The sequence below is a fragment of the Oscarella lobularis genome, chromosome 11 (assembly GCF_947507565.1).
Source record: "Oscarella lobularis chromosome 11, ooOscLobu1.1, whole genome shotgun sequence".
Taxonomy (NCBI): domain Eukaryota; kingdom Metazoa; phylum Porifera; class Homoscleromorpha; order Homosclerophorida; family Oscarellidae; genus Oscarella; species Oscarella lobularis.
In genome coordinates this window covers 3,053,595-3,075,450 of record NC_089185.1, presented here as the reverse complement: position 1 = coordinate 3,075,450, position 21,856 = coordinate 3,053,595, and the positions used below count along the sequence as shown (strand labels likewise).

At 48.4% G+C, this 21,856-nt stretch overlaps 8 protein-coding genes and 1 pseudogene across 9 annotated transcripts; 7 read left to right on the top strand and 2 right to left on the bottom strand.

Annotated features, from left to right (window-relative positions):
* Positions 1-21: 21 nt before the first annotated feature.
* On the top strand, positions 22-1,654 carry LOC136193118 (gastric triacylglycerol lipase-like). The gene is made up of 8 exons (XM_065981916.1): positions 22-146; positions 203-320; positions 375-573; positions 618-861; positions 914-1,060; positions 1,112-1,183; positions 1,236-1,307; positions 1,360-1,654. The coding sequence occupies exons 1-8, from the start codon at positions 63-65 to the stop codon at positions 1,606-1,608; spliced, it is 1,185 nt and encodes a 394-aa protein (XP_065837988.1). The 5' UTR covers positions 22-62; the 3' UTR covers positions 1,609-1,654.
* Positions 1,640-3,803, top strand: LOC136193117 (gastric triacylglycerol lipase-like). The gene is made up of 8 exons (XM_065981915.1): positions 1,640-1,776; positions 1,828-1,939; positions 2,003-2,204; positions 2,251-2,494; positions 2,538-2,693; positions 2,755-2,826; positions 2,879-2,950; positions 2,997-3,803. The coding sequence occupies exons 1-8, from the start codon at positions 1,687-1,689 to the stop codon at positions 3,258-3,260; spliced, it is 1,212 nt and encodes a 403-aa protein (XP_065837987.1). The 5' UTR covers positions 1,640-1,686; the 3' UTR covers positions 3,261-3,803.
* LOC136193123 (etoposide-induced protein 2.4 homolog) lies at positions 3,233-4,715 on the bottom strand. Its single transcript, XM_065981920.1, has one exon. The coding sequence runs from the start codon at positions 4,270-4,272 to the stop codon at positions 3,340-3,342; it is 933 nt and encodes a 310-aa protein (XP_065837992.1). The 5' UTR covers positions 4,273-4,715; the 3' UTR covers positions 3,233-3,339.
* LOC136193095 (AT-rich interactive domain-containing protein 2-like) lies at positions 3,988-8,479 on the top strand. The gene is made up of 20 exons (XM_065981888.1): positions 3,988-4,790; positions 4,866-4,959; positions 5,014-5,111; positions 5,163-5,478; positions 5,531-5,582; positions 5,637-5,704; positions 5,751-5,820; positions 5,879-5,949; positions 5,995-6,071; positions 6,122-6,203; positions 6,264-6,363; positions 6,413-6,531; positions 6,579-6,660; positions 6,711-6,944; positions 6,995-7,067; positions 7,117-7,260; positions 7,320-7,373; positions 7,416-8,049; positions 8,102-8,193; positions 8,247-8,479. The coding sequence occupies exons 1-20, from the start codon at positions 4,708-4,710 to the stop codon at positions 8,350-8,352; spliced, it is 2,649 nt and encodes an 882-aa protein (XP_065837960.1). The 5' UTR covers positions 3,988-4,707; the 3' UTR covers positions 8,353-8,479.
* A 58-nt stretch (positions 8,480-8,537) lies between these two features.
* On the top strand, positions 8,538-11,993 carry LOC136193113 (uncharacterized). Of its 2 annotated transcripts, none has more exons than XM_065981910.1 (9): positions 8,538-8,955; positions 9,007-9,070; positions 9,121-9,293; positions 9,346-9,438; positions 9,492-9,725; positions 9,776-9,851; positions 9,903-9,965; positions 10,022-10,093; positions 10,141-10,327. In XM_065981910.1, the coding sequence occupies exons 1-9, from the start codon at positions 8,555-8,557 to the stop codon at positions 10,210-10,212; spliced, it is 1,248 nt and encodes a 415-aa protein (XP_065837982.1). In that variant the 5' UTR covers positions 8,538-8,554; the 3' UTR covers positions 10,213-10,327. The 2 variants fall into 2 exon arrangements, with proteins under 2 accessions (XP_065837982.1, XP_065837981.1); XM_065981909.1 differs by lacking the exons at positions 8,538-8,955; positions 9,007-9,070; positions 9,121-9,293; ... (2 more) ...; positions 9,776-9,851; positions 9,903-9,965 and adding exons at positions 10,896-10,945; positions 11,000-11,092; positions 11,151-11,363; ... (2 more) ...; positions 11,656-11,727; positions 11,789-11,993 and having other exon boundaries at positions 10,024-10,093; positions 10,141-10,845.
* A 7-nt stretch (positions 11,994-12,000) lies between these two features.
* LOC136193096 (M-phase phosphoprotein 8-like) lies at positions 12,001-15,321 on the top strand. Its single transcript, XM_065981889.1, has 13 exons — positions 12,001-12,114; positions 12,187-12,378; positions 12,441-12,479; positions 12,538-13,300; positions 13,355-13,491; positions 13,567-13,918; positions 13,980-14,203; positions 14,262-14,348; positions 14,407-14,561; positions 14,608-14,756; positions 14,812-14,948; positions 15,007-15,099; positions 15,145-15,321. Exons 1-13 carry the CDS (start codon positions 12,052-12,054, stop codon positions 15,190-15,192), a joined length of 2,439 nt encoding a protein of 812 aa, XP_065837961.1. The 5' UTR covers positions 12,001-12,051; the 3' UTR covers positions 15,193-15,321.
* LOC136193088 (large ribosomal subunit protein bL19m-like) lies at positions 15,319-15,729 on the bottom strand. The gene has a single exon (XM_065981878.1). It carries the CDS (start codon positions 15,727-15,729, stop codon positions 15,319-15,321), a length of 411 nt encoding a protein of 136 aa, XP_065837950.1.
* A 359-nt stretch (positions 15,730-16,088) lies between these two features.
* LOC136193091 (fibropellin-1 pseudogene) lies at positions 16,089-20,009 on the top strand (annotated as a pseudogene).
* Positions 20,010-20,137: 128 nt separating this feature from the next.
* On the top strand, positions 20,138-21,823 carry LOC136193087 (fibropellin-1-like). Its single transcript, XM_065981877.1, has one exon. The coding sequence runs from the start codon at positions 20,138-20,140 to the stop codon at positions 21,821-21,823; it is 1,686 nt and encodes a 561-aa protein (XP_065837949.1).
* The last annotated feature ends 33 nt before the right edge of the window (positions 21,824-21,856 follow it).

Here is a 21,856-nt window from a genome sequence, read left to right as displayed (position 1 = left end):
CGCGATAAATTGTTTCATTGTTTCTCGCGGTTACGTCGCGGTCATGTGATTCCGCGTGCGTCATGGCGAAAGTGCTGCAGGTCTGTTTCGTCGCTTTGGCCGTTTCGCTTTTGAGCGCCGAAGATCCCGAAGTGAAAATGAACGCAGTCAGTCCCACGTGCATCCGATAAAACAGCTCATTTCTCGCGCTCACTCCAACTAGAGGCAAATCATTCTCTACAACGGCTACCCAGAAGAAGACCATTGGGCCGTCACAACAGACGGCTTCATTCTTGGAATGCAGAGAATCCCACGCGGTAAAAACAGCGATCCCAGTCCAAGTTAGTGCAAAAAAAGAAAATATTTTATTAAGTCACGTGATAATCTCGAATTAGCTCCAAGACCGGTCGTGTTTTTACAGCACGGTCTCTTATGCGCCAGCACGAACTGGATCGATAATTTATCGACGGGGAGCCTCGCCTTCCTATTGGCCGACGCTGGCTTCGACGTGTGGCTGGGCAACGTGCGAGGAAACACGTATTCGACCAATCACACGCATCTCAAACCGTCTCAAACCGAATTCTGGGCGTGGAGGTAAAAAGGAAATAATATTAAATAATTAAATAATTTTTTATTAGTTTCGATGAGATGGCTCTCTATGATCTTCCCGCTATGCTCGGCTACGTCATGAATCATACGAACCAATCGTCGTTGTACTATGTCGGACATTCGCAGGGCACTGTCATGGCCTTTGCTGGCTTCTCTCGGAATCCCCAACTGGGGTCACATGTCAAAGCCGTCTTTGCTCTCGCTCCTGTCGCAACATTGAAAGATGTCAAAGGATTGACTAGACTCTTAGCGCCTATAGAACCAGAACTTCAGGTATACATAGAAAGGAACCACTCTGAGTCTATTGTCTAATTTTTTTTCTTAGATTGTGTTTGGGAAAAAGGACTTTCTTCCTAGTGACTTTATTATCAAGCTCGCGGCTCGGCAACTTTGTGATTTGGATCTCATTGATACTGTGTGTGGTGACGTCATTTTTATCATATGCGGTTTTGACCGATCGAATTTGAATATGGTGAGACATCAGGTATCAAGTCTTTCTCACTCTATGAACTCTTCTCTCTAGACTCGTCTTCCTGTTTATCTGAGTCACACGCCAGCAGGAACGTCTGTTCGAAATATGGGTCATTTTGCTCAGGTAATATCAGACTCCTCGTCTATTTTTTCCTTCTTGTATTTTGACTCTTTAGGAAGTGAACAGCGGCAAATTTCAAATGTACAACTATGGAAACGCTGCAGCCAACCGAGCTCACTACCACCAGGTAAACATCTCAAATAAATAAATAAACATTATTTATAAATAATTCTTTCTAGGACACTCCACCCTTGTATGACGTCACAGCATTCAACGTTCCAATCTACGCGTACAGTGGGGGCAACGATTGGCTAGCAGACCAAACGGACGTGGCCTCTCTGCTCCCCCAGTTGCCTCACTTGAAGGGTCACAGGTTCTATCCTACATACCAACACTTGGACTTCATCTGGGGAGAAAACGCTCCAGCTGACGTTTATATGGACATTATCGCTAATATTACTAAAATAGAAGCTCGTTCGTTCGTTTGATTGAGCTGATGCACGTGAGTTGCTGTAATTTACATTGATGATTTCACGCCCTCGAGGTTCCAAGGGTCAAGCGCTCACATGACTAACATGGACGTGCTCGCGATCTGCTCCTGTTTTCTTTTCCTATCGCTCGCTCGATGCGACGATCCCGAGAAGAATATGAATGCCGTGCGTTAATAAATTAATTAATTAAAAGTAGGAAGCATTCTCTGCCTTTAGAGACAAATGATTCTATTCAATGGGTATCCAGAGGAAGATCACTGGGTCACAACTGAAGACGGTTTCATACTTGGACTCCAGAGAATTCCACATAGCAAAACAGATGATAATGGTAAATGCTACACGTGAGAAAAACAATATATATATATATATATATCATCGTTTCTCTTTGTAGCTACTGACAGACCAGTGATTTTTCTACAGCACGGCTTATTGTGTTCCTCAACAAACTGGATCACTAATTTAGAATACGAAAGTCTCGCCTTTCTCCTTTCAGACGCCGGCTTCGACGTCTGGTTGGGAAACATCAGAGGGAACACGTACTCAACAAATCACACGACTCTTCACCCAAGCGATGCGGCATTCTGGGCTTGGAGGTACGCTCACCCAACACAGGAAAACTTCAAGAACATTTCCTCTTAGTTATGATGAAATGGCTCGGTATGATTTACCGGCGATGCTCTACTACGTCATCAACGTCACCAATCAATCGGATATATACTACGTTGGTCATTCGCAGGGAACCCTCATGGCATTCATTGGATTTTCTATGAACGCGAAATTGGCGTCGCACATCAAGGCCTACTTTGCATTGGCTCCTGTAGCGAGATATGGCCACGCTGTCGGTCTTATGCGATATATAGCATACGCGAAACCAGAAATAAAGGTGCTTTTTCTCCCCCAAGATGCTAATTTTCATTCTTTCCTAGGACTTTATCAAATTGTTTGGAATTCGAGACTTTTTGCCGAGTAATGAGTTCACGAAAATTGTTGCTCAATTTTTCTGCAATGAACCGTTCATCGATGGAGTGTGCGACAACGTTCTATTTCTTCTCTTTGGATACGATGAAGCGAATCTAAACGAGGTACAGTAGTAGTCTACACACGCACAGACGTGGATTATATAAATGTGGCTTTCTCTCTTAGACGCGCGTTCCTATATACCTTAGTCACACTCCCGCGGGAACGTCTGTACAGAATATGTACCACTTTGCACAGGCGAGTTCTTTGCTTCATTTTTTTTCTTTTTTACTCCAACTCTTTCTGCTAGGGAGTCAGATATGGAACGTTTCAGATGTACGACTACGGGTCCACCAAAGCGAACATGGCTCACTACAACAACGTATGTGAAAACGCATTGATTTTTAATTTTAATTGGTCTCTTATAGTCCACGCCGCCCCAGTACAACCTAACCAATTTCCACGTGCCTACTCACGTGTACGCTGGCGGGCAAGACGATCTAGCCAATCCTACTGACGTCGCGTGGCTGATAGAGCAACTCTCCGCCACAAACGCTCTCCTCTCCAATCAGACCATTCCCTCATACGAACACCTGGACTTCATCTGGGGCGAAGACGCAAGAACGCGCGTCTATGCGGACATCATAGAGAAAGCCAAGGCAAGTGCAGGGAACAAGAAATTTATTAATTAATCAAGGAAAGAAAACGGAAGGGGGATTACATATGATACAAGTTTGCACGTATAATAATAATAATAATAATAATTATAGTTCAACGTGAACGACGAGTCGCCAGCGAAGCCAGTCGATTCGTGAGCGACGTCACCAAACGAAAGACGCGAAGTCGCCAGACATTCGCCGCGGTCGTCGCCGGTTCGACGTCACTCGCAATAATCAAAAAGGCGGGAAATAGAACGGCGAAAACGGAAGCGCTGACGACAATCGAATTCGGAAGAACCGTTGCTATGGTGAGCGGCAAACCAAAACCCAAATAGTACGGCCAATCGCATTCGATTTTGGCGAGTCGTTCGACGACGGACACGTGTCGATCCATCCACGCGTACTCGAAGGAATAGAGCGCGTAGAGAAGACTCAAATGAGCCACATTGAGTATAAGTCCAAGACTAGCAGGAGGAATGAGACCAACGAGTACGGCTTGAACGAGAAATAGACACTCGAGAATAAGACTGAAAAAAGCGTCAGCAATCTGAACAGCCAATCGCGATGACGTCATTGATGACGTCGATGATGACGTTGATGATGACGTCAATGATATTGAGGTATTGATTCTGTCTGCTTTCAATAGACGGAGAACTTCGTCGGATATTTCGAGGAACCATAGGCTGTTGATTGGTTTGCTGAGCCAGAAGAGTGGGAGGACCCAAAAGGCGCTGAATAGATACTGAATCACCGTGACGACCCAAGACCCGGCTGTGCCACCGCCCACGCCTCCGCTTAGCAGATCTATTGAAATGCGAAGGAAATAGTTTAGAAGCGCGACGACGACGTTGTCGAAGAAGACGATGCCGAGACCGAGACAGATGCCGTTGAAAAAGAGACATTGGATCATTTTGCCGCGTATTTGCGTCGACGTTTTGCATATGCGAACGACGCGTATTAATCCGATGAGAGCGTCGCTCAATCCTGCACCAAAGGCGGCGAATACGTTGAGTTTGCGTCGAATCGACGACGTTTCTTCGGACATGGTTGCCCGAAAGGGGGCCCCACTTCAACGGAGTCGTTCCCGGATCACTCGAAAGACACGCGTTCGCGCTTTCGACGAAGTAGCGAGCCGAAATTCGCGTCGACTGTACTTTTATAACCAAACACACGCGACGGCGAGTCTGCGTAGATTTCGCGCAACACTTGCGCAAGACCCGTGCCGTCGTTCCCGCGCGCCGTTCGGGTCCCCCCGTCGCTTGAACGCCGGCGAACAGAACGATCTCCTTCTTCGAATATCAACCGACTCGTCAAACGCCCGAAGTCGACGTCTCACGTCGTAGAAAGAGCGCGGGCCCCCAACTCGAACTTCGCGCGCGCGACTTTCTCCCGCCGCCGGCGCTACATACGGCACAAGAACGCGCGCACTCGGATCGTCGAACCGACTCTCGCCTCGCTTCAACGAGCGCGACGATCGACGATGGCGAATAACGGCGCTTCGGAATGGGAAAACTATTGCGCCGACTACAGCCACTTCATCGACGATCTCGAAGAGATTCGCGGGTAAAACGAGCGTGCGCGCGCTCTCCGTCGACGCCGCGCGCCAATCCCGCTCGCCTCGCGACAATTCTATTGCAGATCCGCTCTCGATCGCTTGCCCACGTTCAACGGGTCTCCACTCAACTTCCATCGACTCGACGAAATCGTTCGAGCGTTCGGCGGCCGCGCGAAGGTTCCTCGTAGAGTAGGCGTGGTTCGATTTCATAATTAAAATCTCAAAAAAAAGATCGACGCGAAGTCGACGTGGGACGACGTCGCGCGCGAGTTCGGCATATCGTTTCCGTGCGCGAACGCTTCGTACGCCATTCGACGCTATTACCTCCAGTGAGACCCGGAAACGAACCGGTAGCAAATAAAAACTTCTTATTTTCCAAGATATTTGTCCAAGTACGAGCGAACGCGTGCCGAGCGCGAGACGACGACGCCCGAGGACGCTTCGATTGAGGAAGCGTCGAACGAGAGTGCGGAGATTGAGAAGCGACCGTGGACTCGTAGTCGGACTGTTCACGCGACGGGCGCGGCGAAAGCGCTTCTGCCGCGTGGCGTCGGAGCGAGCGGCGAACCGGAGTCGTTGTCGTATCGACGAATTATTTTGTCTTTGATGTCTGGTTTGCCGAATGAAGCCGATTTTGCTGTCAATGTTTGCTTGATGCTTTCGGCTGATGAGAAAGTCCCGTTTTCTTTGGCTAAGGTATTAGAGGAATGTAGATATTGTTTTTTTTTTGAGATTTTGATTTTTTTAGACGCCGCAGTTGCTTCCAATATTACTTGCACATTTGGGAATTTTTGATGAAGGTTTACATACATTCATGCATAATTCTCCATCTCTTTATTCGTTTCTCTTTCTAGATAATTGTTCCTATAGAGATGTTTATTATCACGGCTGGTATCAAGGTCAAAGCAGTTGTTGCACTGACGTGAGAAAGACAACGTTTTAAGGGCGGTCATTTATTTCTCTCCTAGTATTGGAATCACGTGGTGAAAGGACTGTCTCCTGACGACTGGGACCCCAATAATCGATGCAGAGTTGCAGGTATGTTGAAACGTGTCTCAACAAAAAATGTTGCTTAATTTTTTTTTGAAAATTTTAGAAGTGGAAATGGAGGAGGGGCCTTTGGTGGAAAAATGGTCAAACGACTCCGTCGCTTTTCGTGCTCTACAGGTATTCAAAGTCAATGATATAGAATATATGATACATTCTCTACAGATTGTCACTATACTTCATAACTTTTCTGTGAACGAAGACAACGTACCTCTCTTATCTAAAAGCGCCTCTTTCATCAGGTAAAAGACGCTTATATAAATAATCGAAATCTGATTGATTATTATTATAGACTTCTTCTGATGTGCATTCACGGTCATGTGACCAGTCTACGTCATCTCGCCCTCGACTGCTTCGTCAACATTGCGGACCACGTAAGCGAGAATTTGAAGAAGCGTAACTACAACCACCATACCGTATTATTAATATCCCAGTTGGTTCTCACACCAGAACAATCAGTCGTCTATCCCAGTCTTCTTATGTACACACTCCAAACCTGCATACTATCATCTGAAAAGGTTATGGTATTAAAAGGTAAAACGAATCCCATTTAAGGATTTTTTAATTAATGAATTTTTTTCAGGTCTTGAAACTTTGTCTCAACTTTGCACGGTGGACGAAAACGCGGATGCGCTTGAGGAAGGAATGAGCGACGAGTTCGTCGACGCTTTGATCGCCGTGCTTCTTATCCCGGACGTTCAGGTAAGCGAAACGAGAATTAATCTTCTATTGATTTATTGCTTTTTTAGCTTGTGATTGCTGGTCTTGAGTCTCTCTTCCAGCTGACTAATCTCGGTCGACGTATGTGCGATCTCGTCGTTCACGCCATCGGTGAATCTATTGATTTTCTCCGTCTTATTCTTATATATTTCGTCTCTAAGATGTTCTCGTATCGATGCTGACTTTCGATGTGGCGAGCATGGGGAAAAAAGCGCTCGCTTCTTACAAACTCATTGAGCCAAAACAATCTCAATCTTCTGTCGCTCGTCCGACACCAGAACGACAGAAAAACCAAGTCATTTTCGTCGCTCTCAACCAGCCAAACACCCCTAATTCCACCAGCGGAAAAGCGACTCCTATCCCCATTCGATTCCTTAATACGACTCTATTGAAAAGTTAGACAGCACATAATTATTATTTCTTATGCTAGCTGAATTTTTCTTAGCGTCTCAAGCGTCTCCTCAGCCAGTGCCAGTCAAGACAGCGCAACCAAACGACATGGAACAGGCGAAGACGTGGTACGTTTGTTATTCAGGGGATTATATCATTGCCTAGTTTTTTATAAAGGCTCATGGAAAATTACGAGTCTGTTAACACTGGATCTTCGTCGATTCTGTGCTCGCAAGTCTATTCTGAGTACGTGCAATCTCTACTACATCGGCGGGGAATCGTCCAATCAATGAGCGCCGCTGGAATCAATTCTCTTATTACGTATGTACGCTCTTTAGTCTTAAGGACATGCTTACTCTTATATATATATATATATATAGGTCAGTTTTTCCTCAGTCCAAAGTTGAACTAGAAGGAGATGCCAGCCAGAAACGGTAATCGTAACACTCAAACGTTCAACTCTGAACTTTTCCTAGTTACCGTGTCGAGGGAATCAAGCGAAAAGTTCCATCGTCTTCCGTCAAGATGACACCCAAAGTCGTCCCCTCGCGAATCACCTTCGAGAAAACAACAACAACAACAACACCAGTCCTCAAAGCGATGTCATCGTCAATTCCTCTCAATCTAAGCACGATTCGTTTAAACCCCGTGTCTTCGACCGTTGCTTCCGCTTCGACCGACTTAACGACGACGCAACAACGACGACGTCACGACGTCACGTCGGTCGTGATGAGCACGACAAAGACGCCCGTCGTGTCGGCGATCATCAACGAAACGTCGTCGTCGTCGTCGTCAGCAAAACGGCAAAAAATCGAAGAAACGACGACACCGCCGAATCTCATCAAAAGAATGAACGGAATATCGAAAAGACTCCTCGAAGTGCCGCCGCCCCCACGACGACCCGTCGAATCGACGTTGATGGACTTGTCGAATAGTCGTCCGGTAAGAGCCGCCGTTAATCGCGTTGTCGGCACTCCGTTGGCGGTGAAAACGACGCTCGGTGCGACGATGACGTCACATGGTCTCATTCGATTCGTTTCGATGCCTTCGGTGGCGGCGACGACGACGACGACGACGTCGAGTGGCGGCGGCGTCGGCGTCGGAGTGACCGTAAGTGAGGTGTCGAAGACGGATATTTCATTTTGAGGGTCTTTGCTTATAGCTTTCAGCCGAGAGCATTCTCACGCGAACGGTGCGTTTTACGACGGCGTTGATTTTGCGCAATTTGGCGCGTTTTTCGTCAGATGGAAAACGGTACGCGCCTTCTCCTTCTCTCCCCCTACCTAACAAAATCTTTCAACGCGCAGAAAATTATTGAAATATGAACGTTTTATTGCCGACCTTTCGTGCCAAGCAAGCGAGTCGGCGTCCGCGTTGTCCGAGTGCCTTTACGAGTTGGGACACGACAGTTGACAAAGCACGTGTCTATTAGGTAAAAACGATATTTAATTTAATCAATTTCGTTCTACAGTACGAATGACGAATACTACTTTCATTCGAAAAGTCACTCTATTAATTATAAAGTATTTTATTTTGCGAACGAGAAGCCACGCCTCGTAAATTAATTAAAAAACGCACGTGAGGTGAGAAACACGCCCCTTATATTTTCATTCGAATGGGCGTATCGTTTGCGTGGATATTCGGCCTCGTAGTCGTCGTCATTTCAGAGGGCCCAGATTTTGATTTTTCCAATCGACTGGGTCACATGCGAGAGCTCGGATGGGGAGGTCCCACTTTGCCCGTCGAAGAAATCCATGACTATCCCGATCCGGAGACTTTCTATTTGAGATATTCCAAGGGAAATCGACCTGTTGTCATTAAAGGAGGAGCGCGAGTTTCTCCCGCTTTTTCAAAGTGGACCGACGAGTATCTGTCGTCAATCGAAAATGCGACGAATGAGCCCGTTCTCGCCGACACGTCCGGAAAGAAGACTCAATTTTGGACATTTGGAGAATACCTTGAATTTTACAAGAAAGAGAAATTGTATATGGTCTACAGCGTCCCAAAAGCTCTCAGGTATAATAAGTAATAGTGTCTGAAAGTGAAACATAATATATTATACTGCAGAAGTGACGTGCATTTGCCACCACCCCTTAGATGTGGAGGCTACGAAGACAAGTTGGCTGACACTGTAAGAAGAGAATGATGACGTTTGCGTATCTATAACATTTATTTTTATAGGTAATGTGGTTTAGTAACGGTGGAACGAAAACCGTTCTTCACATCGACGACGTCGATAATATCAACTGCGTCTTTTCCGGCTCGAAAGAGGCGCTTATGATCGAATATCCGAAATATAAAGATAAGGTGAAATTGGATCCACGTGGAGGATATTCCAATGTCGACGTCGACAAGTCAGAAATTTCGTTTTTGAAATATTCGTTCTCACGTTCTTGTGCGCTCTAGAGTTGATTTTAATCAATTTCCTGAATTCTCTGAAATTGAATATCACGTGGCAAAAATTGAGAGCGGCGATTGTTTCTTTATGCCATTGAAATGGTAAAAAAGAAAATAAAACGACTTCTAAAAAGAAAGACTTGGGTCTGATTTAGGTTTCATGTTATTCGATCGTACGAAAGAAATATCGCCGTCAATATCTGGTACAAGCCGCTTGAGCAGTTCAATCGTTCCGATTGCGAACATCTGGACTCGAAACCGGACCCACCGAGTCTCGACAAATATTTCTTTAAATCAGAAGACGGCGCATACACGCAGGATAAATGGCCACAACGTCGCGAAAACGACGAGAAAGAAGAGGAGGACGATGGGCCGCCGGATGACTTACGGTATAATTATTCAATTGAAATTTCGCGCGGTAATTTTATGTCTGATTTAGCGAGTATTTTTCTAATATGATCGAGGACGAGTCGAGTTCTCTTACATTGGTTGGACTAGTATCTCAAATGAGGAGGGTGCGTTCACATTGGAGTATGTTCTAAATTTCACTATTGTGAGTTATATAGGATAAGAAGTTGATGAGTCCTGGTATAAGATGGATATCAGAGATGGATGACATTGCTGCTCAGGTACTCATAGTCAAAAGATCAGAAAAAAATTAATCTTTTTTATTATTTTCTCGCAGTTTTTTGCTGTACTTGACAGCAATTCGGACGGCTTCATATATAAAGAAGAAATTTATCTAATATCACCGGAAGTAAGTTGCGTATTCAACCCCTCCAAAGTTTGACACGATTTCACTAGAACGAAGAAAAACTAGAAGAACTTGCATCGAGCTTGGAAGACTATCTTGACATGCAGAAGAAAGATCAATAATTGAGAGAGAACGCGCGCTACAGAACGCCGTTTAGAATGTTCTTGCTCCTCTTAGCGTTGTTCCGAGCCACAAGCGGCTCCATAGATCCCTCCACCGCTGCAGGCCACCTAGAAAAGCTCGGATCGCGCGGTCCCATCCGCAAAGTCGCCGAAACGACCGGCTTTCTCGACCCGGAAACATTTTACAGACAACACACGAAAAAATTCCGCCCAATCGTCTTTCGCGACGCCGCAAAACAATCGCCAGCCTTCGAACGCTGGACAGACGACTACCTCAAAGCAACAGCGCAAGCAAATCCAAACAACGGCGGCGATCTCGTCGTGGAAGCGCGAAAAAAAGAAAATCGTTCGGCTGCGAGCTACATGATGAGTCTCGATCGATTCATCGACTCGTACAGGCGCTTGGACATCTATATGGTGGCGAGCGTGCCCGAGTTTCTTCGCAACGACGTCGTTTTGCCGCGATCGCTCGCGTGCGGCGGATTTTCGAGAAATTTGGTTGATACTGTGATTTGGTTCAGTAGTGGCGGAACGAAATCGGTTCTGCATCACGATGACGTCGATAATATCAATTGCCTGCTCGCCGGCACGAAAGAACTTTATTTTATTGAATATCCGAAATTTCGCGATAAGGTGAGATTTTTTAATTAATTGATTAATTAAATTTTATTATTTTGTTTTAGGTGCCGTTGGATCGTTCTTTCGGAGGCTATTCGTCTTTGGATGTTGATCAGTAAATACAAATAAATTCAATTATTTTAATTTGATGCATTGGATTTTTTTTCAGTGTTGATTTCGTCAAGTTTCCCGGCATGATGGACGTTGAGTATGAGTACGTTAAAATGGAAGCGGGCGATTGTTTGTACATTCCGTTCAAGTGGTGCATTGCGTTCTATTGTTCTATAGTGCAGTGTGACTGTCTCCTCCGTTTCTTTTAGGTATCACCAGGTTCGATCGTATGATCGCAACATTGCCGTCAATGTTTGGTGGAATCCGCTTTTGGCTTTCAATAAGACAGACTGCGAGGAAAATCCGTCTTTGACGCCTACTCTCAATGACTTTGACTGGCCTGGAATGAAAACCAAAGATGAGGAGGAGGAGGAAGGGGAGGAGGAGGAAGGGGGTAGTGATGATGACAATGATCCGTTAAGGTACACGACAGAGACTAGTATGTCTTCTTTCATTTTTGTGGGGTATAGGAAATTTTTGAAGTCATTTCTTAAGAAAGATTCAGAGGCGTTGACTGTAGACGAATTCATACCCAAGATTAAATCAGTAATTAATTAATTTATTAGCAAAGCACAAGAGTTATTTGTTGTTCTCAGAGATTGCTTACACCGAACAGTGGCCTTTGGTGGTCTTCAGAAATGAATAGAATTGCGAAGGAAGTAAGTGACTAAAGAGCCTTCCTATGTGTTTTTTGATTTTTTATTTATATCATAGATTTTTGACCTAATCGATTTCAACAAAGATAATTTCTTCACTAAAACGGATCTCGCTGCCCTGACAGAATCGGTAGAACACACCCACGGCCACCCCTTAATTAATTTGCTAACCTTAATACGTGATGTGATAGGAATTCACCACAATCAATGATCTAGCCAATGATATAGACGAAGTAATTGACGACATCAAGATGGGAGTGGTGACTCGCACCAATGACGTCGAAAACGACGATGACGCAACGGAATCAGATGACGCCGAACTTACAATCAACGACACCGAAAAGGATGAATTGTAAATAAACAAATACTTAATCGGTCACGTGGACCGAACGTCAAGCCTGCGCAAAACCCCCAGTTCGGTCTCGCTTCTCCGAATCTCTCCGCGTTTCGCCGCATGGCAGACGAAGATGAGAACATCTTCGAGGTCGAGAACATCATCGACGCGAAAATCCACAAGGCAAGGGCTCGATCGACGCTCGCGAGCGTCGCGAAAAGCCGAAATTTCGATCGTCCTCTCGCTCGTTCGCAGGGCAAGGTTCTCTATCGCGTGAAATGGAAGGGATTCGACGATTCGCACGACACGTGGGAGCCCCGTCGCAATCTTCTCGCCTGCGAATCGATTCTCGATCGCTTCTTTCGCCTCTTACCTCGCGACGAACGCGAGACGCTCGAACGCGCCGATTCGTCGTCCGTCGCAAAGAAAAGAAAACAAAAATCGAAGGTCAGAACATGCGAAATTTCAAAAATAAAAAAAAACGTCATTTCTCTTAATTAATTAATTAGAACGACGAATACGTCGAAGAAAAACTCGCCCAATCTGACGTCAGAAATAATCAATAATAATTATCCATTAATTTTATTTATTTATTTATTTATTTAGATTTTTTCGCCGCATGGCGACGGTTCGGAGGAAGACGACAGCGATGCGCAGCGTCGACGTGGACGTGGGCGTGGACGCGGACGTGGACGCGGTCGAGGCAGCGGAGAAAGCCGATCGCGAGGATCGATGCGAGGGCGCGGCGGTCGTGGGGCGACTTCCTCCTCCTCCTCGTCGAGTCGCGGTCTGACGAAATCACGCGGTTCCGTCGGTCGTGGACGAGGTCGAAAGATTCGGCGTCGTCATAGCAGCGACGGGGATCGGCGTCGAAGCAGCGTCGAGGAGAAGGAGAAAGAGCCGAGAGAAAGTTCGGCTGATTTGGACGATGGTCAAAGTGGCGGCGGCGGCGGCGGCGGCGGCGGCGGCGGCGGCGGCGGCGGCGGCGGCGGCGTTCGTCTTGATGAGATGAAAATGATTGGGGGGACTCGTAGGGAAACGCGGGAAATTCGTCTGCAGGCGAAGTTGAGTAGTACGGGGAGGGAAATTCGCGGACGAAAGAGAACGTGGCCGGAGGCCGTCGCCGCGAGTCTTCAAAACGATAACGACGATGACGATGACGATGGGAGTAGAAACGCCGCTGAGGACGATACGAACGTAGAGAATAAAGGGATTAGTAGCCCTAGTCTGGAGGAGAATGAGACAGGATCAGCTATCGACGTTGATGAACGTTTAGCAAAGGGAAACAGTGACAAGGAGGAGGAGGAGGAGGACAGCGGAGAAACGAATAGAGTAGATTTTGATGAGCAAAAGTCGACGGAAAAGAGTGGTATACCCGTCTCAATTCTTTTTTAGAATATAGTTGGGTATTGACGTTGTGTAGGGGAAAGTTCTCGCGATGAAGTCAGTGACGCGAAAGCGCCGTCTCCTCCAAGGGAGATGATGTCTCCTCCAAGGGAGATGATATCTCCTCCAAAGGAAATATCTCCTCCAAAGGAGATAGCTGAAGAATCAAACGGGGTATATATATATATATATATAGATAGACTCAGTGCACGTGTACACGAATACGAAGCCGGTTTCTTTTCTTTGTAGCAATCAGACTTCATAGCGAGAGTGGCTATGAAATTACAATCCAAAGACTTTATGTCGAAATTAATGAACCAAGATCACGAGACCGCCGCCGGCAACAGCAGCCCAGATATAACGACGTCATCAAACAACGTTGAAAATCTCACAGAAGCGAAATCGAATCATCAAAACAAAGAAAAAGAAGAAGAAGACGAAGAAAAGAAGGAAAGCTTTGAATTCGATATCGACGACATATCCGACGACGAAGCCGACGAGCAAAACGTCTCCCTCCAACTCCTCTCTCCCGTCCTACCCACAGCGCCAACGCAACCGCAACTCGAAGCTCCAAGCAGCGAATGCGTCGACGAGCAAGAAAGTATAAAAAAATAACCTATACACAATTAAAAATATTTTTATTATTGTTTTTTCTTTCTTAGGTTATTTGACGAAGGCTATTCGAGAGGGATCGGTTGATATCGTTCAAACGGCTCTCGAACGCGGCTACAAAGTGAACACTCGCTACGGGTACTCGCGAACGACGTTGCTCATGACGGCCGTAATGGAAGGACAGGCGGAAATCGTTCGATTTCTCGCCGCGCACGCCGACGTGAATGCGACGCAACGAAACGGCGCGACGGCGCTCATGTTGGCCGCTGATCAGGTTAGGGGCCGGGGGGGTGGCGGATAACCAAACCAATCAGCGTTTTCCTGCACTTTAGGGATATGATAAGGTTTGCGAATGCTTGATTCAAAGTGGAGCGTTTATCAATGCCAAGCAACAGACGGGTGAAGACGCTTTGATGAAGGTCTAGTCTCTTTTATTTGCGACTGAGACCGTGGCATTTGTGTAAGTCTTTTTTTAAGGCGTCCAAGAGGGGTCATTTGAGGACGGTCGCTTTGTTGCTGAACAAGGGAGCCGATTTTAAAGCGATGTCGCAGTATGGGCACTCGGCTATAATCTTCGCCCAGAGGAATCAACACACGCAGATATGCGATTTATTGAAATCTCATTCGCACAAGTGAGACGCGCACCCCTCTTAGTCCTTATAGTGGATCTAATAATAGAATTGCCGCGTCGTTCGAGGGTCGTCTCGCTCAAGCCTTGTCTGAAAGAAACGAGAAACTCTCCAACCCAATTCTCCAACCAGTCTTACGAATTCCCTACGAGACGCGCGACGTTGAAGTCGTCTTTAGGTTGTCCGGAAATTCAGACGGTAAGACGAACATCCCTTGCGTTAAATATAAACTACTAGTGTAGTGTCCCTACAGATGATCCCGAATATTATCTCTTCCTTCTGTTCTGTTCGATCGATAGCACTGGCGAAGTGTTGGTGCGAGAAATTCCCTCGAATTTGTCGCAAACGTTTCAGTGTTTCTTGAACGACAAGCTCGTCGAGCCGATGTTTGTAAGTCGCCTTCTCTCCCTTCCCAGAACGTCTCCATAGCGAAATGTATTCTTTTTAGAACCCCTTCTCCTATCGTCTACTTTTGTCGAATGCAAATCGTCCTGTTTTGAACAAGTTGAAGATTTGCACTCAAGGATTTGCATCTAATCAGGTAAGATCAATACATGTATATAGTCTAACTATTGAACGTCTCTAGGAAATAATGTCGATCGGTATATACAGGAAGGAGAAAGTAAAAGCGTAAGGAAAATCGACAAGCAAGAAGCAACACCGCCCCCCGTACTTTCTCATTGATAATACATAGTAGTTTGGCTTTTTAAAACGCCTACTACACAGTAAGATACCAAACAACGTCACATAGTATTATTACCTATCTCTTTGTCTTTCGCGGTGGAAGTCGACCTTGAACTGGCTCCGTCTTGGGCATGTGTTCGCTGACCGTGCTCTGCTTAGCGGGCCTATTTCTCAAATAATAGAGCTTTGCTCTTCGTCGTCGCTCCAACTTGAGCACTTCGATGTTTTGGAGTCGAGGCGAATACAAGTCGTAGGTCATTTCGACGGGTTCGCCGCCGACGACGTTGCGAAGAGTGAAATTCGAGGCGAGACGACTGTTGCGACGGGCGATGCAGATGCCCACGAAGCGCGTTTCGCCTTTTGGCGCGAACGGGTCGGAGCACGTGACCGCTACGTACGAGCCGGCGCAGAAGTCGGGTATTGCGATGCGCGTTCGACGTCGATGCATGTCCGTTCGATCGAGAAAGTCCACGAGATTCGTGCCCATTGATTGGAGAGTGCGCGGAAAGGGATCGGGTGAAGAGCGATGAATTTTGTGAACGTGAATCGGCGAAGAAGATCGTCTTCTTCGTTTCTTGTCGTCGAGCGAAGTCGTTTGGGACAGTGCGACTTCGCTTTGGCCTTGCGATGTGCAACGACTCGAACGTGGGGTCCCCGAGCGAAATAGAGCTAAGGCAGAATCGCAATCACTTGTCAGAAAGAAGCTAACGTACCTTTCTCTACAGAACGAGCAAGGAAACGCCACATTGGCTATTCTTACGGCACACTTACGCAAAGGCTATGCACGTGATCCCATTCACGCCGAACCGAGCAAAGCCATAAAGTTCAGTTAGTTGTCAGGTCACTCTGCCACTTTCTCAGATGGTGATAGAAGAAGTCATCGTCGTCCTACTTCTTGTCCACTTCCGGCTTTCCTCAGGCCAGCCCACGTGCGCGAACCCCGAATCGGCGGCGAACACGACGTGCCCGTTTGGCAGTCAATGCTGGGATGAAATATTAACGGGCAAACCGACGATAAATGTCTGGTCTCTACATCGAACCCACGAGGTTCCTTCAGAATCAATACGGTGGCTTCAATGGTATCTCATCGACAAGTATTTCAATGACAACGCGCACTACGTGCGTCCGTTTGCGCAACAACCCGCGAAGGTCGTCCAAGACGGCGAGCTAGTTCACTTTACGACCGACTGCTCGTTCCAACGCGATCCAAATCTCGAAATTTGGAAGGTCACCGATTTGAAAGCATTCGAGGAATGCAGTCTCAGCGGCGCCACGCTCGTGGGACGCGTCGCCGGACCTCAACCAAACGGGGTCCCCATTCCAGCTGGCCATACCCAAACTCTCAACGTAACGAGTCACGTCGTCGACGGAGCGAACTATTTCATCGCGAAGCGACAGGACGGCGGCGGCGATACGACGATTCCGACGAATTGCGAACAAGGTGCTCGTCTTTTGATATACAAATCAGATTTTCGTTGCGGTGCATATCCGGCCCAGCCTTGCAGCGGACGCGCACCGTGCGTCTTCGGACACGGACACGTAAACGAGACGTTGGTCGGATTTACGTGCGCTTGTCCGGGCGGCTATTTGGGAGACGAGTGCGAGAACATCGACGAGTGTTTGGGCGCCGATTGCGGAGATCCGGTGAACGAGGGCGTGTGCGTCGACGGCGACTGTTTGTTTACGTGCGAATGCACGCCGATTCGATCGGGTCCCAACTGCCAAACGGTCGTTCCGTTCACCGATGCCGACGTCGGATGCCATCCGAATCCGTGTCGCGAAGGCGCCTTGTGTATTGTGCGGCAGTCGAATGGAGAATTGCGCTGCGAGTGTCGCTTCGGTTTCGAAGGAGTTTTTTGCCAAGTAAACGTTGACGAATGTGCGTCGAATCCGTGCGAAAACGGCGGCACGTGCGTCGACGGCGTCGCCGAGTACACGTGCACGTGTCCTTGCGGTTTCACTGGAGATCATTGCGAGACGAACATTGACGAGTGTGTGCCGATGCCGAGTCCGTGTTTGAGCGGGGCGGCATGCGTGGACGGCGACAACGCGGTCACGTGCGGCTGCAGCAGCCCGTGGACGGGCGACTTCTGTCAGATTCACGAGAACGATTGTTTGAGGAATAAGTGTCAAAACGGCGCCACGTGCGTCGACGGTGACAGCTCGTACACGTGCTCGTGTCAACCTGGATTTACCGGGACTCACTGCGAGACGGACATTAATGAATGCGAGTCGAAACCGTGCCAGAACGGCGCGACGTGCGTTGACAGAGTCAACGGATTTATTTGCGAATGTATCTTTGGATTCATAGGAACGTTGTGCGAGACGAACATCGATGAGTGCGCTTCAAATCCGTGCCAGAACGGCGCCACGTGCAACGACGGCATAGCGAGCTACGACTGTGCGTGTGCGCCCGGGTTTACGGGTGTGCGCTGCGAGACGAACATCAACGAGTGCGAATCGGGGCCTTGTCAGAACGGCGGCACATGCAATGACATGATCAACATGTACACGTGCTCGTGTCGAGCTGGATTCACCGGGACTCGCTGCGAGACGGACATTAATGAATGCGAGTCGAAACCGTGCCAAAACGGCGCGACGTGCGTTGACAGAGTCGACGGATTTATTTGCGAATGTGTCTTTGGATTCGTAGGAACGTTGTGCGAGACGAACGTCGATGAGTGCGCTTCAAATCCGTGCCAGAACGGCGCCACGTGCAACGACGGCATAGCGAGATACGACTGTGCGTGTGCGCCCGGGTTTACGGGTGTGCGCTGCGAGACGAACATCAACGAGTGCGAATCGGGGCCTTGTCAGAACGGCGGCACATGCAATGACATGATCAACATGTACACGTGCTCGTGTCGACCTGGATTCACCGGGACTCGCTGCGAGACGAGCATTAATGAATGCGAGTCGAAACCGTGCCAAAACGGCGCGACGTGCGTTGACAGAGTCAACGGATTTAGGTGCGAGTGTATCTTTGGATTCATAGGAACGTTGTGCGAGACGAACGTCGATGAGTGCGCTTCAAATCCGTGCCAGAACGGCGCCACGTGCAACGACGTCATAGCGAGATACGACTGTGCGTGTGCGCCCGGGTTTACGGGTGTGCATTGCGAGACGAATCTCGGTTGCGATTTGAATCCGTGCATGAACGACGGCGTTTGCGTCGACGGCGACGCTTCTTTCACTTGCTACTGTGCAGCTGGATATGTAGGAGTCGCGTGTACGGTGAGGAACGGTAATCCTATTGTATCTGATCCCGAGGCGGGTGCCAATACGACGTGCCCTGATGGGCGACTATGCTGGGATGAAGGGAGAACGGGTGGCCATATTACGTACGTATGGTCGCTGTACAAAACCGGGGATGCTGTCAGTGCCTTTTCGATGACATTGTTTGGGAGACTGAGAGATCTTTGGAATCAAGGGGGCGGCGCTTGCGTTCAACCGTTTTCTCAGCAGCCTCTGCTTTTCATTCAAAACGGTGAAAGAGTGAACTTCGAGACAGATTGCACGTTTCAGAAAAATCCTGACTTGGAAGTGTACAAAGTTCCCAACATTGAAGCTTACGAAAGCTGCGACATCTCCGGTGCAACGTTGGTTGGAAGAGTAGCGGGAGAACATCCCGTTGGCAATGCACCTCCAAAGCCAGGCCATTTCTTCGCTCTTGACGTTTCAAGCACTCTTACAAGCGGAACTAACTATTACATCTCCGTTCACGCTGGAGGCGCAGGCGATCCCAGTCTTCCAGGAAACTGTCAACAAGGCGCTCGCTTGATTGTCTACCAGGCCGACTTCACGTGCGGAAGTAATCGCAATGTTCCGTGCAACGACAGAGCGCCGTGTTCGTTTGATCTACATGACTCGTTGCATTACCAGTGCGAGTGTCCTCCTGGCTATTTGGGCGATTTGTGTCAGAACATTGACGAGTGTTTGGATATGACGAACTGTGGCGATCCTCTCACCGAAGGCTTATGCGTCGACGGCAACGGCGAATACGCCTGCGACTGTTTTCCATCGAGAAGAGGAAAAGAAGGCAAGACGTGTCATGAAGTAGTCGAGTTCAGCATCAGAGGTTACCCTGTGCTTGGATGCGACAATTCTTTGTGCAGAAACGGCGGCACGTGTAACGAACGATCAGGAGGGTTCTTCAGGTGCGAATGTCGCTTCGGCTTCGACGGCGATTTCTGTCTGGGAAACATCAATGAGTGCGCATCGAATCCGTGCCAGAACGGCGGCATGTGCATGGACGGGGTAGGAGGCTACACGTGCTTGTGTTCGTGCGGATTTACTGGAGACGAGTGCCAAACGAACGTCGACGAGTGCGATCCAAACGTGTGTCAGTTCGGCGGCACGTGTACGGACGGCGACAACGCTGTGACGTGCGACTGTGCAACTGACTGGACGGGCGGCTTCTGTCATATTCGCAAAGACGACTGCTTTCAACATAAATGCCGAAACTGTGCGGCGTGCATTGACGGCGACGGCGACTACACTTGCCGCTGTGCTTTGGGCTATACGGGCGACTTCTGTGAAACCGAACTCAACGAGTGCGAGTCCATGCCTTGCATGAACGGAGGCACCTGCAACGATCTCGTCAATATGTTCATGTGTCATTGCGTCGCCGGTTTCACTGGGGTCCAGTGTCAGACGAATATGAACGAATGCCGTGCCAGAACGGCGGCACGTGTAATGACGGCATAGCGGGATACGACTGTGCGTGTGCGCCCGGGTTTACGGGGACTCGCTGTGAAACAAACATTGACGAATGCGAGTCGAAACCGTGCCAAAACGGCGCGACGTGCATCGACGGTATCATTCAATTCAGGTGTGAATGCGTGTTTGGATTCAGAGGAGCGTTGTGCGAGACAAACATTGACGAATGCTTTTCGATGCCGTGCCAGAACGACGCCACGTGTAGCGACGGCATAGCGAGATACGACTGCGCGTGCCGACTCGGGTTCACTGGGACTCGCTGCGAGGCGAACATTGACGAATGCGAGTCGAAACCGTGCCAAAACGGCGCGACGTGTAACGACGGCATAGCGGGATACGACTGTGAGTGTGCGCCCGGGTTTACGGGTGTGCATTGCGAGACGAATCTCGTCGGTTGCGATCTGAATCCGTGCATGAACGACGGCGTTTGCGTCGACGGCAACGCTACTTTCACTTGCTACTGTGCAGCTGGATATGTAGGAGTCGCGTGTACGGTGAGGAACAGTAATCCTATTGTGTCTGATCCCGATACGGCTGCCAATACAACGTGCCCTGACGGACAAAGGTGCTGGGATGAAGGGAAAACGGGTGATAATGTGACATACATATGGTCGCTCTACAAAACTGAAGATGCTGTTAGTGATTTTGCAAAGACGTTGTTCTGGAGACTGAGAAATCGTTGGCATAGAGGGGGTGGCGTGTTTATTCAACCGTTTCCTCAGCAGCCTCTGCTCTTTATTCAAAACGGAGTCAACGTGCGCTTTGAGACGGACTACACATTTCAGAAAAATGGCAATTTGGAGGTGTACAAAGTCAAGAACATTGAAGCGTACGAAAACTGTGACATTTTGGGTGGAACCTTGGTAGGAAGAATAGCGGGAAAACAGCCCTTTGGAAATCCGACTCCAAAACCAAATCACGTCTTTACTCTCGACGTTTCAAGCACTCTTACTAGCGGCGCAAACTACTACATTTCTGTTCACACCGAAGGTTCAGGCCATCCTAGTGTACCAGAAAATTGCCAACAAGGCGCTCGATTGCTTGTCTATCAGGGCGACTTTGTATGCGGTAGTAATCGCAAGGTTCCGTGCAACGACAGGGCGCCGTGTGCGTTCGATCTACGCGATTCGTTGCATTATAAGTGCGAATGTCCGCCTGGCTATTTGGGCGATTTGTGCCAGAACATTGACGAGTGTTTGGACATGACAAATTGTGGCGATCCTTTGGCCGACGGGGTATGCGTCGACGGCGACGGCGACTACTTTTGCTCGTGCTTTCCTTCGAGAAGGGGAAAGGAAGACAAGACATGTCACAAACCAATCGAATTCAGTATCAGAAGCTTTCCGTCCGGATGCAATGATACTCTGTGCAAAAACGGCGGCACGTGTATAGAAAGATCAGGGGGATTCTTCAGGTGCGAATGCCCATTCGGCTTTTATGGAGACTTTTGTCAGAAAAAAACCAACGACTGCGCTTCGAATCCGTGCGAGAACGGCGGCACGTGCGTTGACGACGTAGCGAGCTACACGTGTATGTGTCCGTGCGGATATACGGGACCGCATTGCGGAACGAACATCGACGAGTGCGCGCCGACGAATCCGTGCCTAAACGGAGCCTCATGCTCGGACGGCGACGACGCCGTTGTGTGCGACTGCAGCAGCCCGTGGACGGGCGACTTTTGTCAGATGCACGAGTACGACTGTCTGACGAGCCGATGTCAGAACGGCGGCACGTGCGTCGACGGCAATCGCGGATACGCGTGCAAATGCGCGCCTGGTTTCACGTCGACGTACTGCGACGTTGTCGACACCGACGTGTGCGGCTCGTTTCCAATTAACGAAGTTGCAGCGCTGGTTCCGTAGACAGCACTACTGTACACCGTATTTTTAGTACTG